General features: G+C 38.8%; 1 protein-coding gene across 5 annotated transcripts in view; it reads left to right on the top strand.

The window, feature by feature from the left end:
- Positions 1–15,743, top strand: part of MRE11 (MRE11 homolog, double strand break repair nuclease) — a 105,232-nt gene that overhangs the window by 37,639 nt on the left and 51,850 nt on the right. For all 5 annotated transcript variants that reach the window (XR_012517975.1, XM_074400323.1, XM_010352294.3 and 2 more), the window contains exons 11-14: positions 1,759–1,885; positions 4,557–4,660; positions 5,925–6,098; positions 15,637–15,699. Coding sequence is in view for 4 of the 5 variants with exons in the window: in XM_074400323.1 (XP_074256424.1) it covers positions 1,759–1,885; positions 4,557–4,660; positions 5,925–6,098; positions 15,637–15,699 (468 nt within the window). In the remaining variant the exon portion in view is untranslated. The remainder of the gene's footprint in view (positions 1–1,758; positions 1,886–4,556; positions 4,661–5,924; positions 6,099–15,636; positions 15,700–15,743) is intronic.

The raw sequence follows: 15,743 nt of genomic DNA on the forward strand, positions 1-15,743 counted from the left end.
CTTTGTGTCCTCATTCAACTTCGTACATACCTTTTATAGCACCACTCACATTCTGCTTGCAATGATCTGTTGACATGTTTGTCTTCCCAGTCAGCTTGTGAATTTCTTGAAAGCCAGGATTGTGTTTATTTGTTGTTATATCCCTGGCTCTGAGCAGCATATTTAGAACATTGAAGATATCTGGTAAAATTTGTTAATGACCAAACATTTATAAATGAGGAGTTTGAGAGGGAGACCTAATAGCTTTAATATTTAGTATTTTCTCTTTTATAGCATGGTAGCTGTAGCGATGGTCTGAGTGAGGCCAGGCGCAGTGGCTCATGCCTGTAATCCCAGTGCTTTGGGAGGACTAGGCATCTGAATCATCTGAGGTCAGGAGTTCGAGATCAGCATGGGCAACATGGTGAAAACCCATCTTTACTAAAAATACAAAAAATTAGCCAGGTATGGTGACATGCGCCTGTAATCCCAACTACTTGGGAGGCTGAAGCATGATAATCACTTGAATCCAGGAGGTAGAGGTTGCATTGAGCTGAGATTGCACCATTGCACTCCAGACTGGGCAACAGAGTGAGTGAGACTCCATCTCAGAAAAAAAAAAAGAAGAGATGGTCTGGGTAATATAAAAATAATTGCTAAAAGGGAATCACATAGTTTTCTTCACCATGGCTGAATATCCCTATTTTCTCATCTTTGTCTGTCTGGTGGCATTAGAACTAACTAGACTTAAATAGAAAATTGGCATTTCTTTTTCTAAGCATGATAAATTACGAATTTATTCATAAAACAGCACATTTTGTCATATAAGTAATATTACAGTACTGCATTTTGCTGACTAAAGGACATTCATGTATTCATTGGATAAATCCTATTAAGTACCTTCTGTTACGGATGCTGCAGGATACAGGGACAATAAAACAGATGAGATTTTGAATTCGTAGCGCTTACAGGAGGTGGAGGTGTGAAGAGAGACATAATACACAAATAATAAGTGAAGAAAAAATCTTAGCAGATAGTGATGATGAGTGAAAGTGGGAGCACTTTAGTTAGGGAGCTCTCTGGATAAGCTGTGAGGTGGTGCAGGGCTGGTCCCCAGAGAATACTTTGAGAACAGCTAGTTTAGGAGAACATATCTCTGAGAAAGAAAGGTGGTATTTCTCTTTGTAAAGGTCTGTTTACCACTGTAGTCTTGCGTAGAAAGAGCCTACCTTGAGAGAAATTGTCAGTTTCAGTGAAATACTGTGTTTTGAAGGTAATCATTTCTCAAGGCTCACAGGTGTCATTCGTCTTACCTGGATTTTCCGAGCATTCATCTTTCTATAGTGTGAAGGCATATCTCCAAAATGATAGGCCAATTTACTAATGCAGCTAGGGCTAGTATTTTATTTTGGTGTTTGTTTGTTTTAAAAGTTCAGGAGATTGTGTAGAAATTCTGTCTCCTTTTCAAATGGTTTGTGCAGTAGGTACCTAGACTAGTAGTGTTATACATAGTCATTCTGCGTTGTGGAAATTATTACCATACCTTGATTATATCCAACAAAGTATTTTGCTTAGGCTTATAAACTTTTCAAGTGTTAGTTTCTCAATAGGATAAATGATATAGCTCCATCATGATCTATTGTAGTTCATAAATTTTAATTGTAATTCATAAATTTTAAAGTATCAAGCATAAACACTGAATACTGAAGGATTAGTGCGTTTCTTAAAAATTGGCAAGTTGTTGTTTCTTAGTTTTCATAGCTTATTCTGTGTTTTCAGGTGGACTATAGTGGAGGTTTTGAACCTTTCAATGTTCTTCGCTTTAGCCAGAAATTTGTGGATCGGGTAGCTAATCCAAAAGACGTTATCCATTTCTTCAGGCATAGAGAACAAAAGGAAAAAACAGGTAAGCTAGTTATTTTTACAGGTTAAAAAATGCTTTTACAGGATTTGTGAGTGAATCTTTAGTAGAAACTGTAACATAATAATGAAAGATGTTTTTATATGATTGTAATGTCTTAAACAAATAAACTGACAGTTGGAATAATTAAGTCTCTTGTCTTCTAAAAATTACATAGCAATCATTCTTAAACCTGTGGATATCAATAAAGAAAGGAAGACTTTCTCTGTAAATATTGTGTTTTTTTTAAACAGTCCTGCTAAGTAATAACACAGACTTTAGAGATTTACTTCTCAAAATATATATGTAATTACTTAGTATATATTATTAATGTTCAGAAAATGTACTCTCAATTTTTGCATTATTAAGTATTTCGACCTCCAAGTATACAGTGATTTAGGACGACTTCAGACTTTGGAAATAAGAGTTGTTTTATAATTTGATATTTCTGATGATCCAGGTCATTAATTTCCAATTAAATTTCACAAAAACTAATTCCTCTTTTTTTAGCATTTATAAAACAGGGTCACAGCCAGGCATGGTGGCTCATGCCTGTAATCTCAGCACTTTGGGAGGCTGAGGTGGGCTGCTCATGAGATCAGGAGTTTGAGACCAGCCTGACCAACATGGTGAAACACCATCTCTACTAAAAATACAAAAATTAGCTGAGTGTGCTGGCATGCACCTGTAATCCTAGTTACTCAGGAGGTTGAGGCAGGAAAATTCATTGACCCTGGGAGGTGGAGGTTGCAGTGAGCTGAAATTGTCACCCAAGCTGGAGTGCAGTGGCACAGAGTGAGACTCCGTCTCAAAAAAAAAAAAAAAAAAAGGGTCATCTGACTGAACTAGTGCTTTTTCATAAGAAGTACTGTACCTGTGAAATATAAAGACTCTTATTAGAGTTATTGAGTCAGAGAATTTTTATAGAAATGTATGGTTCTTGTTTACAAGTAAGCTACCTAACTTTTTATGAGCCTAAATTTAATGGGCTTCTATTTTTGCTGTCAAATTGTAATCAGATATTGGGTATGCTATGAATTCAACCTGAAACAATCATTCAGATTTTCAAGTAGCACTCATATAATACTGCTTTAGGAGGGGGAAATCCATATCAGAGAATTATATTTTTGTGTTATAAGTTTCAATTAATTGTTTCTTAATAATGGTTTATTTCTGTTATGTAATAGATTATGCATCTATATCAATTGCTTGAAATTTTATGGGTGTAACGTTTAGGAGAAAAACAGAATACACAACTAGAATATACAAATATCTTTCAAGAGTTTCATCTGTAGTGAGTTTTGTTCTAGCGAGTTCTAAAATTTTTTGTAAACCCAAGTTGCTCAGTGGAAACAATGACATTTTTGTGTGTTTTATTGAAAGCATTTTCTGTTGCTTTGCCAGCTCTGCCACTTAACTACACCATGCAAATTACTAAACCTCTGCTAAGTTTTCTCATCTCTAAAATCAGGCCAAGAGGTATCCTGGTCTCACAGGACTGTTGTGAGAATTAGAGGATACATTCTGTGTAAATGTTCTTAACATAGTGTCTGGCATAGTAAAATGTAGTAATCATATTTATTTAGTAAAATTAACTCTCCTGCTTTGAAATTCAAAAGAGATTTTTGTTCACCTGTCCCACCATTTGACAAGAAAAACAGTGAACACTGTGTCTCTTTCCCTTCTAGGTCTTTTCTGCCTGAATTTTTTTTCTCCCTGTTTTACTCAGTGAATCTTAATCATTCTGCAAGTCTTGACTCAAATGACAGCTGCGTTTGATACCTTTACATGATTTTCTGCCTTCTTTGAGAAGAATTAATTGCTTTCTTCTCTATGTGTTATATTCTTGGGAGCACTTACCACCTTGTATTGTAGTCGTTTTTCTTATGGGCAGGGATTCTGTCTTTTTCATTATTGGATTATTAACACTTGTAGGCACTTGACATTCATTTACCTGACAAGGGTTATTGACAGAGCAAATACTGGACTCCATGCTTCGTAACTTCATACCTAGTGCTCTTTCTGGTTTGTGCCTACTGGTTTTGAGACAATCATCTTGCTTAGTAATGCAGCAGAAGTGCATTAAACATACTTCCCCTTGTCTCACAGGATGTTAAAAAGATATGTGCTCAAGGGCTGAGATTTAGTTAAATTAATAATTTTAACTGTTAAATCAGGGACATTCGTAAGTGAAAGTGGCTTGTTGTATATTGAGCTATGAGTACATGGTTGTGACTACTATTTGTAGTAGAGTTCTGTGCTACCACCTTGATCCATTGCAAGGCACGAGTAGTACCCATGATGGCTTTTTCATCATCAGTGTAGCAATGATGGCAGACAGCAAAAAGACAAATAACATCTTAGTATTATTATGAAAGTATTTTTGACATTATTACCCCTGAAAGGGACTTGAGGACCTCTAGAAGTCTGTGCTTCACCCATGGAGAACAGCTACCAGAGACCTTTTACCTGGAGTACGGACGAGGAATACTGACTGTAGGGAAAAGGCCATGGCTATTAACAAAAATGGCTTGTTTTGCCTCAAAATTTACCATGTTGAGCAAGCTGGCCGTTGCTAAAGTTTGGCCTTAACCTTCTCCACTGACAACTTGGAATGAGTATGGCCGCTTTAACATTATGATAGAAGGGTTTTTTTTATATACTGCTTTTTTTCTAGGAGAAGAGATCAACTTTGGGAAACTTATCACAAAACCTTCTTCAGAAGGAACAACATTAAGGGTAGAAGATCTTGTAAAACAGTATTTTCAAACTGCAGAGAAGGTAATATTCTTACAGTTCACATTTTGAATAATGGCTACCTTATAGTAACAGATTTTAATATAGGATATGTTTAGTTGATAGTTTAAACAAAATGAATCCTCAAAATGTTTCTATGAAGTAAGTAGGGTGACAATTACATTCATTCACAGTTGCTGCACATTAGGGAAAATTAGTGTTTAATTAATGTTATTAATACCGTTATTAATATAGCCGTTATTGTTGATGTTATTTTCTATGTCTCTCTGTTGTAATTATTAAACTAAATGAATAATTTTAACTGTTAAATCAGGGACATTCGTAAGAGAAACTTACAAGTAAGTAGATTGACAATTCATTTGTAGTTGCTGCACATCAAAAAAAAGATTAGTGTTTAATGTTTAATTAATGTTAACTATGAATACCATTATTAACATAACCATTATTGTTGATGTTGTCATTCTCTTACTTTATTTTGTGTCTCTGTTGCAAAGGTCTCAATCCAGATTTAGTTTTCTCATATTTAGATGTAATTAGAATTCTGCAAAGAAAGACAGCCATGTGATGGTGAAGCCACTGAAACTTACTGTCATGAGTACATGCCTCTCTAAGATCCTCGGGTTGTATTAGTTTTCTACTGGTGCTGAAACAGATTTCCACAAACTTAGTGGTTTAAAACAACACAAATTTATTACCTTATAGTCATGTACGTTGGAAGTTTTACACAGGACTGAAATCAAGGTTTTGGCATGACTGTCTTCCTTTTTGGAGGTTCTAAGGGAGAATCCATTTCCTTACCTTTTCCAGTTTCTAGAGGTACCTCCTTCATTCCTTGGCTCTTGGTCCCGTTTTATCTTCAAATCCTGCAATGTTGTATCTCTCTAACCATTTCTCCACAGTTATTTGTCCTTTTAGCTCTCATCTGCCTCTGTCTTCTGCTTTTCACGACCCTTGTGATAACTCTAGGCCCACCTGGTTAGTCTCTGATAATCTCCCTATTTTAAGACAACTGATTAGCACCCTTAGTTCCTCTTGGCCATGTATTCACAGGTCCCAGAGATTAAGAAGTGGACATCTTTATGGTGCTTTTATTTTGCCTACCACACTGGTTAATTTCATTGTTAATCATAGCTGCCATTTTTGGACTCAGTATCCCAGCCATCAGGCCTCTACATTTCACCAGTCCTGTGTTTTTTTCCTGTATTTTTTCCCTGATAACATATTCAGTAATTTTCCTTGCAGTATAGGTGCTGTTTCTGCACCCAGTGATTTTGTATGTCTCTTACAGAATGTGCAACTCTCACTACTAACAGAAAGAGGGATGGGTGAAGCAGTACAAGAATTTGTGGACAAGGAGGAGAAAGATGCCATTGAGGAATTAGTGAAATACCAGTTGGAAAAAACACAGCGATTTCTTAAAGAACGTCATATTGATGCCCTAGAAGATAAAATCGATGAGGAGGTAAGTAACTAGTTTGAGTGTCTAGGTCTATTTAAATATTCTCTATTTAAGAGTAGCTCTGAGATTTTTTTTTCTGGTAAATTACTTTTTAACCTTTCTGGTTTGTTTGGTTTTCATATCTATAAAATTGAAATGATAAAATGAAGATTAAATTAGACAATGAAGAAAATGCCTGCAACAGAGTCTTGCATATGGTTGGTACTAAATAAGTGTTTTGTTCCCCGTGGATAGTATCATCTCTTGAAGATCCTGAAGGGCTTTAAAATGAATTTGTAGGGGCCGGGCGCGGTGGCTCAAGCCTGTAATCCCAGCACTTTGGGAGGCCGAGGCGGGTGGATCACGAGGTCGAGAGATCGAGACCATCCTGGTCAACATGGTGAAACCCCGTCGCTACTAAAAATACAAAAAATTAGCTGGGCATGGTGGCGTGTGCCTGTAATCCCAGCTACTCAGGCGGCTGAGTCAGGAGAATTGCCTGAACCCAGGAGGCGGAGGTTGCGGTGAGCCGAGATCGCGCCATTGCACTCCAGCCTGGGTAATAAGAGCGAAACTCCGTCTCAAAAAAAAAAAAAAAAAAAAATGAACTTGTAGGATGGTAATTTCTGTTCATTTTAATTTTTTAGTAAGTTTTGATTGAGATCTTGAATTTCATCTAGAAAATTTTTTCTAACCAAGAAGCAGTGGAATAATCACAGGAAAAGCTGTCTGGACTTGACTATATAGAAATTTTAAATCTTTCCATATCACATTGCCAAGAAACAAAATTAAAAGATATTGACATGAAGAAAATATTTGTATGTGGGCAGAAAAAAAGGTTAATATTCTTAATATGATACCAGTGAGCTCTTAGGAATCTTAAAAATAATTAAACATTTTGATAGAAGAATGAACAAAGGACATGAATATGTGGTTCATAAAAGAAATATAAATGGCTAATAAGCATATGAAAATGGTGTTTAGCCTAGGATAATCAAAGAAACTCAAATACATCTTTTATTTGTCAAATTGGCAGCAATTTGAGTAAATAGTATCTAGCACACTGCTGGTAGGAGCATAACATTGCAACAGCTTTACTGAAAAGCAGTTTGGCAGTGTATATTAAGACGCTTAAGTTTCACCCTTTAACTCAGCCTGGGAAATTTCCATACAAAAATCGTGAGATAGAGATTTGTGTATGGAGTGATTCATCTTAGTGTTGTTCGTAGTAGGGAATAATTGGAAATGGATACAATAAATGTTGGTGCGTATACCATATAAAATTTTACACAGTGCTTAAAGATAACATTTTGGAAGAAGAACATGAGAAGATACTTCCAAGATAATGTTAAGTGGGAAAAGAATTTCAAAGATGAAAAACTGTGAATAGTATGATCTCAGTTATTTTTATTTTATATGTAATTGTGTATGTTTATGTAAATAAAGAATATATCCCAGATATATTATCAACAGTTATGTCAAGGTAGTTGTATTACAGGGAATCACTTTCTCTATTTCCCTAATTCCCCCTAAGAAGAAGAATAAAACAGTATCATTTAAAAGAAAACAAACTCATTCCCTTATTTTAGTGTTTTTAGTTAAAATGGTTCTCTTAAAGCCTTATGGTGCCAATGTGTAACTAGTATTATTTAATGCCAAGTACTTCCATGGGTAGGACAGGCAGTTCACACTCTTAAAACCATTCACTCTATAACTCTGGATGTGTAGGATTTGCCAGTTTATAGTATAAATGGATTTCTCAGGTACCTACCAGAAATAAAACATGACTATCCCCACCTGGAGTGACATTGTGACTCCTGAGCAGCAAAGTGTCTGTGTGGTGCGTGTGTGTGTGGGAGTGTGTGTGTGTGTGTGTGTGTGTGTGTGTGTGTGTATGTGTGTGTCATGGTTGCTCTGGACCAGACCAACTGTGTTCAAAATCAAAACGCTTATTAGCTGTGTACCCGTTATTGAGTTATGTAACCCCACCTATCCCTCAATATCCTCATCTGAGGATAAAATGGTGATGATAATAGGTCCTCCTTCAAGATTGCTATAAGCATTAAAAGAATTAATCCATGTAAAATTTTTAGAATACCGTCTGACCCCTAGGGCCTGTTCGTTGTTTTTACTCTGACTCTCATTTCTCTTCTGTGAATGGCTTAGCACCTTTGGTATGCTACATATCACCTAGGGCAGTATTACATACTATGTCATCTTTTAAAGTATTTTTGTTCTTGTGTTTCCTCTACCAATCATAACAAACATGTTTTTATTTCTTTCAGCTTAAGAAACAAACAAAACTCTCAATCCCATTTTGCTTTACTGCTCTGTTTGTTTGTTTCTCTTCTAGAGCAGCATAGCTTCAAAGAGTTTTCTGTATTTGCTGCCTCATTCTCTCTCCTTTTTCTCTTGAATCTATCCACTCAGGATTTTGATCCCATCATTCCAGTGAAGTTGCTCTTGTCAAGGTCACCAGGGACTGCGATTGCTAAATCCACTGTCAGTTTTTTATCTTAACATCTCACTCAACCTTCTCTTGAAACAGTTATTTGCTGGATTTCAAGATACCAGACTGTTTTCTTCCTGCCTCACTGGCTGCATATTTTCAGTGTCTTTTGTTGATTCCTCTAATTGCTCCATCCTCTTACATTGGAGTCATATTTGCTGTTCCCTCTCTCATGTATACACTCGATCATAGATTTCATGAGAGCAGGTTTTTGTCTGTTTTGTTAATAACTGTATTCTCAGTTTCTGTGATAGTGCATGGCACATAGAAGGTGCTCAGTGAATATGTGCTGAGTAGATTATTAAATAAATGGGCTTGTCTCTAACTACCTAACTGTATATTAAGAGCCTTGTGAACAGGAACCATTAAATAAGAACCAGGTACCATGCTTAGCAAACCTTCAGGAGTTGATTATTAATAAAAACGAATTTTTAGGGGCTACCCACTTCAGATCCCATTTCATAGAGCCTCCTGGACGTCTTGCAGCCAGGTGCACAAGAGTCATTTGCAATGTAATAAATATTTCAAGGCTTGTCAAGGCTTGTCAAGGAGATATTTTTTTTTTTTCTTTTTCTTTTTTTTTTTTATTGCATTTTAGGTTTTGGGGTACATGTGATGAACATAAAAGATTGTTGCATAGGTACACACATGGCAGTGTGCTTTGCTGCCTTCCGTCCCCTCACCTGTATCTGTCATTTCTCCGCATGCTATCTCTTCCCACCTCCCCACCCCCGCACCCCTCCCCCATTTCCCCCCAACGGACCCCAGTGTGTAGTGCTCCCCTCCCTGTGTCCATGTGTTCTCATTGTTCAACACCCACCTATGAGTGAGAATATACGGTGTTTGATTTTCTGCTCTTGTGTCAGTTTGCTGAGAATGATGGTTTCGAGGTTCATCCATGTCCCTACAAAGGACGTGAACTCATCGTTTTTGATGGCTGCGTAATATTCCATGGTGTATATGTACCACATTTTCCCTATCCAGTCTATCATCGTTGGGCATTTGGGTTGGTTCCAGGTCTTTGCTATTGTAAACAGTGCTGCCATGAACATTCGTGTGCACGTGTCCTTGTAGTAGAATGATTTATAATCCTTTGGATATATACCCAGTAATGGGATTGCTGGGTGAAATGGGATTTCTATTTTTAGGTCCTTGAGGAATCGCCACACTGTCTTCCACAATGGTTGAATTAATTTACATTCCCACCAACAGTGTAAAAGTGTTCCTATTTCTCCACATCTTCTCCAGCTTCTGTTGTTTCCCGATTTTTTAATGATCGCCATTCTAACTGGTGTGAGATGGTATCTCAATGTGGTTTTGATTTGCATTTCTCTGATGACCAGTGATGATGAGCATTTTTTCATATGTTTGTTGGCCTCCTGTATGTCTTCTTTTGTAAAGTATCTGTTCATATCCTTTGCCCATTTTTGAATGGGCTTGTTTGTTTTTTTCTTGTAGATCTGCTTTAGTTCTTTGTAAATTCTGGATATCAGCCCCTTGTCAGATGGGTAGGCTGCAAAAATTTTTTCCCATTCTGTTGGTTGCCGATTCACTCTACTGACTGTTTCTTTTGCTGTGCAGAAGCTGTGGAGTTTGATTAGGTCCCATTTGTCTATTTTGGCTTTTGTTGCCACTGCTTTTGGCGTTTTGGTCATGAAGTCCTTGCCTACACCTATGTCCTGAATGGTTTTGCCTAGATTTTCTTCTAAGGTTTTTATGGTATTAGGTCTGATGTTTAAGTCTTTAATCCATCTGGAGTTAATTTTGGTGTAAGGTGTCAGGAAGGGGTCCTGTTTCTGCTTTCTGCACATGGCTAGCCAGTTTTCCCAACACCATTTATTAAACAGGGAGTCCTTTCCCCATTGCTTGTTTTTGTCAGGTTTGTCAAAGATCAGATGGTTGTGGGTATGTTGTATTTCCTCTGAGGCCTCTGTTCTGTTCCATCGGTCTATATCTCTGATTTGGTACCAGTACCATGCTGTTTTGATTACTGTAGCCTTGTAGTATAGTTTGAAGTCCGGTAGTGTGATGCCTCCCGCTTTGTTCTTTTTGCTTAGAATTGACTTGGCTGTGCGGGCTCTCTTTTGGTTCCATATGAAGTTTAAGGTGTTTTTTTCCAGTTCTGTGAAGAAGGTCATTGGTAGCTTGATGGGAATAGCGTTGAATCTGTAAATTACTATGGGCAGTATGGCCATTTTCACGATGTTGATTCTTCCTAACCATGAACATGGAATGTTTCTCCATCTGTTTGTGTCCTCTCTTATTTCGTTGAGCAATGGCTTGTAGTTCTCCTTGAAGAGGTCCTTTACGTTCCTTGTTAGTTGTATTCCTAGGTACTTTATTCTCTTTGTAGCAATTGTGAATGGCAGTTCGTTCTTGATTTGGCTCTCTTGAAGTCTATTACTGGTGTATAGGAATGCTTGTGATTTTTGCACGTTGATTTTGTATCCTGAGACTTTGCTGAAGTTGTTTATCAGTTTCAGGAGATTTTGGGCTGAGATGATGGGGTCTTCCAGATATACAATCATGTCATCTGCAAATAGAGACAATTTGATTTCCTCCTTTCCAATTTGGATACCCTTTATTTCTTTTTCTTGCCTGATTGCTCTGGCTAGAACTTCCAGTACTATATTGAATAGGAGTGGTGAGAGAGGGCATCCTTGTCTAGTGCCAGATTTCAAAGGGAATGCTTCCAGTTTTTGCCCATTCAGTATGATATTGGCTGTTGGTTTGTCGTAAATAGCTTTTATTGTTTTGAGATACGTTCCGTCAATACCTAGTTTACTGAGGGTTTTTAGCATAAAGGGTTGTTGAATTTTGTCAAAAGCCTTCTCTGTATCAATCGAGATAATCATGTGGTTTTTGTCTTTGGTTCTGTTTATGTGGTGAATTACGTTTATGGACTTGCGTATGTTGAACCAGCCTTGCATCCCCGGGATGAATCCTACTTGATCATGGTGGATGAGCTTTTTGATATGCTGTTGCAATCGGTTTGCCAGTATTTTATTGCAGATTTTTGCATCTATGTTCATCATGGATATTGGCCTGAAATTTTCTTTTCTTGTTGAGTCTCTGCCGGGTTTTGGTATCAGGATGATGTTTGTCTCGTAAAATGATTTGGGAAGGATTCCCTCTTTTTGGATTGTCTGGAATAGTTTCAGAAGGAATGGTATCAGCTCCTCCTTGTATGTCTGGTAGAATTCAGCTGTGAACCCATCTGGACCTGGGCTTTTTTTGGGTGGTAGGCTCTTTATTGCTGCCTCGACTTCAGACCATGTTATTGGTCTATTCAGGGTTTTGGCTTCTTCCAGGTTTAGGCTTGGGAGGGTGCAGGTGTCCAGGAATTTATCCATTTCTTCCAGGTTTACTAGTTTATGTGCATAGAGTTGTTTGTAATAATCTCTGATGATGGTTTGGATTTCTGTGGAATCTGTGGTGATATCACCTTTATCGTGTTTTTATTGCATCAATTTGGTTATTCTCTCTTTTCTTTTTTATTAATCTGGCTAGTGGTCTGTCTATTTTGTTGATCTTTTCAAAAAACCAGTTCCTGGATTTATTGATTTTTTGAAGAGTTTTTTGTGTCTCTATTTCCTTCAGTTCTGCTCTCATCTTAGTTATTTCCTGTCTTCTGCTAGGTTTTGAGTTTTTTTGATCTTGCTCCTCTAGCTCTTTCAATTTTGATGATAGGGTGTCAATTTTAGATCTCTCCTTTCTTCTCATATGGGCACTCATTGCTATATATTTTCCTCTAGAGACTGCTTTAAATGTGTCCCAGAGATTCTGGTATGTTGTGTCTTCGTTCTCATTGGTTTCGAAGAACATCTTTATTTCTGCCTTCATTTCATTGTTTATCCAGTCAACATTCAAGAGCAAGTTGTTCAGTTTCCATGAAGCTGTGCGGTTCTGAGTTAGTTTCTGCATTCTGAGTTCTAACTCGATTGCACTGTGGTCTGAGAGACTGTTTGTTATGATTTCTGTTCTTTTGCATATGCTGAGGAGTGATTTATTGCCAATTATGTGGTCAATTTTAGAGTAGGTGTGATGTGGTGCTGAGAAGAATGTATATTCGTGGATTTGGGGTGGAGAGTTCTGTAAATGTCTATTAGGTTTGCTTGTTCCAGGTCTGTGTTCAGGTACTGGATATCCTTGTTGATTTTCTGTCTGGTTGATCTGTCTAATATTGACAATGGGGTGTTAAAGTCTCCCACTATTATTGTGTGGGAGTCTAAGTCTCTTTGTAAGTCATTAAGAACTTGCCTTATGTATCTGGGTGCTCCTGTATTGGGTGCGTATATATTTAGGATCGTTAGCTCTTCTTGTTGCAGTGATCCTTTTACCATTATGTAATGTCCTTCTTTGTCTCTTTTGGTCTTTGTTGCTTTAAAGTCTATTTTATCAGAGATGAGAATTGCAACTCCTGCCTTTTTTTGCTCTCCATTTGCTTAGTAGATCTTCCTCCATCCCTTTATTTTGTGCCTTTGTGTATCCTTGCATGTAAGATGGGTTTCCTGGATACAACACACTGATGGGTTTTGGCTTTTTAATCCAATTTGCCAGTCTGTGTCTTTTGATTGGGGCATTTAGTCCATTGAGATTTAGGGATAGTATTGTTATGTGTGAATTTGATGCTGTCATTTTGATGCTACCTGGCTGTTTTGTTGGTTAGTTGATGCAGACTCTTGATTGTGTTGATGCTCTTTTACCATTTGGTGTGTTTTTGGAGTGGCTGGTACTGGTTGTTCCTTTATATGTGTAGAGCCTCTTTCAGGAGTTCTTGTAGAGCAGGTTTGGTGGTGACGAAATCTCTGAGTGCTTGCTTGTTCACAAAGGATTTTATTTTTCCTTCACTTATGAAGCTTAGTTTGGCTGGATAGGAGATTCTGGGTTGAAAGTTCTTTTCTTTGAGGATGTTGAATATTGGCCCCCAATCTCTTCTGGCTTGTAGGGTTTCTGCTGAGAGATCTGCTGTGAGTCTAATGGGCTTCCCTTTGTGGGTAACCCGACCTTTCTCTCTGGCTGCCCTTAGCATTTTCTCTTTCATTTCAACCCTGGTGAATCTGACGATTATGTGCCTTGGGGTTGCTCTTCTTGAGGAATATCTTTGTGGTGTTCTCTGTATTTCCTGGATTTGAATATTGGTCTGCCTTGCTGGGTTGGGGAAGTTTTCCTGGATAATATCCTGAAGAGTATTTTCCAGCTTGGATTCATTCTCTTCATCACATTCAGGTACACCTATCAGACGTAGATTAGGTTTTTTCACATAGTCCCACATTTCTTGAAGATTTTGTTCATTCCTTTTTGCGCTTTTTTCTCTGTTCTTGCCTTCTCTTTTTATTTCATTGAGTTGATCTTCGACCTCTGATATCCTTTCTTCTGCTTGTTCAATTCGGCTGTTGAAGCTTGTGCATGCTTCACGAAGTTCTCGTGTTGCGTTTTTCAGCTCCATCAATTCACTTATACTCCTCACTATGCTGTCCATTCTCGTCAGCAGTTCGTCCAATCTTTTTTCAAGGTTCCTCTTTTCTTTGCGTTGGGTTAGAACATGTTCTTTTAGCTCATGTTCTTACTACCCACCTTCTGAAGTCTGATTCTGTCATTTCATCACCCTCCTTCTCCATCCGGTCTGGTTCCCTTGCTGGTGAGGAGTTGTGATCCCTTTTAGGAGGAGAGGTGTTCTGGTTTCGGGAGTTTTCATCCTTTTTGCGCTGGTTTCTTCCCATTTTTGTGGGTTTATCCACCTGTTGTCTGTCTCTGTCCCAGGGAGTTGGAGCTTTATGAGTTTCCGTTGCACTACTGCCTTTTTTGATTTTTTCTTTCAGGTCGGACCGCCCAGCTAGCAGCCTGTCTAGCCTCTGCCTGCCCGCAGGGGCTTTGCTGAGCTGCTGTGGGCTCCGCCCAGCTGCCCTGAGCTCTTCCCTGTAGTCCTTTTTATATGGGCGTAGTTAGAACTGTCTCTGCAATGGTGGCCCCGCCTCTGTTATGGCGGACTCCCTCTGTTGTGGCAGGTTGCCTAGGCAATGGCGAGTTGCCTGGGCAATGGCAGCCTGCCTCCATAGCGGTGGAGAGTCTCAGTAATGGTGGAAGCCCCTCCCCCACCGAGCTGGACCGTCCTGGTTCAGCTGTGCTTGGTTTGAAGGGCTCAACCCAGAGGGTTTCCAATTACTGTTTTTGTTTTCGTTGTTGTTGGGGGTGGAGGGGTGGGACCAACCGAGCCTGATCACCTGGCTCCCTGACTCAGAGTCTTTTCTTTTAAGTTGAAGGACCCCGCGTTCCGGTCGCTTGTTGAAAAGGCGCCAGGATCTCCGGTGCTGCGACTCACGGAGTCGGCTCGAACCGCGGCGCCGGCTCCTGGCGGATTTTTTTGCCTAGGAGTCTCCTGGCCTGGCTTGCTATTTCAGATGAATGGGCAACTCTGCCGTCTCAGGGCTCTGCTCGCCAGCTAAGAGGCTCCCAGACCAGTGGCTTTTGTACGGAGAACCGCAGCAACAGGGAGTGGTCACAGCAGCTGCGCGGGCAGAATCAACCCCACAGGGGCCAAAACAGCTGCACCGGCTGGGACTGCGACGCTGGCGACCCCTCTGCCTGGGTATCTCCTGGTCTGTGGGCAGTAAGAGTTCGTCTGGAAATGCGGCGTCCACTCACCCTCTGCACTTTCACTGGGAGCTGAAGTCCTGAGCTGTTCTTAGGCGGCCATCTTCCCAGCATTCCCCGATATTTTTGTTTTTAACTAATTTTACTGAAGTGTAACACCCATGGGATATTAGAATTTTGCCTCTGCAGTCTGAAAGACTTTTAGTGATGTGAAACATTTTGGCAGGAGGTAATATAATTTTGCTTCGGGTCAATATGAGTTTTTTTTTAGGAGTACATTCTGCAATTTTAATATAAGTAATTGGAAAGATATAATTTATTTACTCTTCTGTGAGACAGATTGTTAAATTTCCAAGTTTTATGTTATAACATAAAGCATTTCTTAATTGTATGCCCTTGTTTTATATTTACATAACTGGTATAAGCAACATGTTTATGATTTACTCTGTCATGATCTAGGTACGTCGTTTCAGAGAAAGCAGACAAAAAAATACTAATGAAGAAGATGATGAAGTCCGTGAGGTAATTATTCTGCTATAAATTCCTATGTTTGTATGTCACTTCCT

This window comes from Saimiri boliviensis, chromosome 6 (genome assembly GCF_048565385.1).
Source record: "Saimiri boliviensis isolate mSaiBol1 chromosome 6, mSaiBol1.pri, whole genome shotgun sequence".
Taxonomy (NCBI): domain Eukaryota; kingdom Metazoa; phylum Chordata; class Mammalia; order Primates; family Cebidae; genus Saimiri; species Saimiri boliviensis.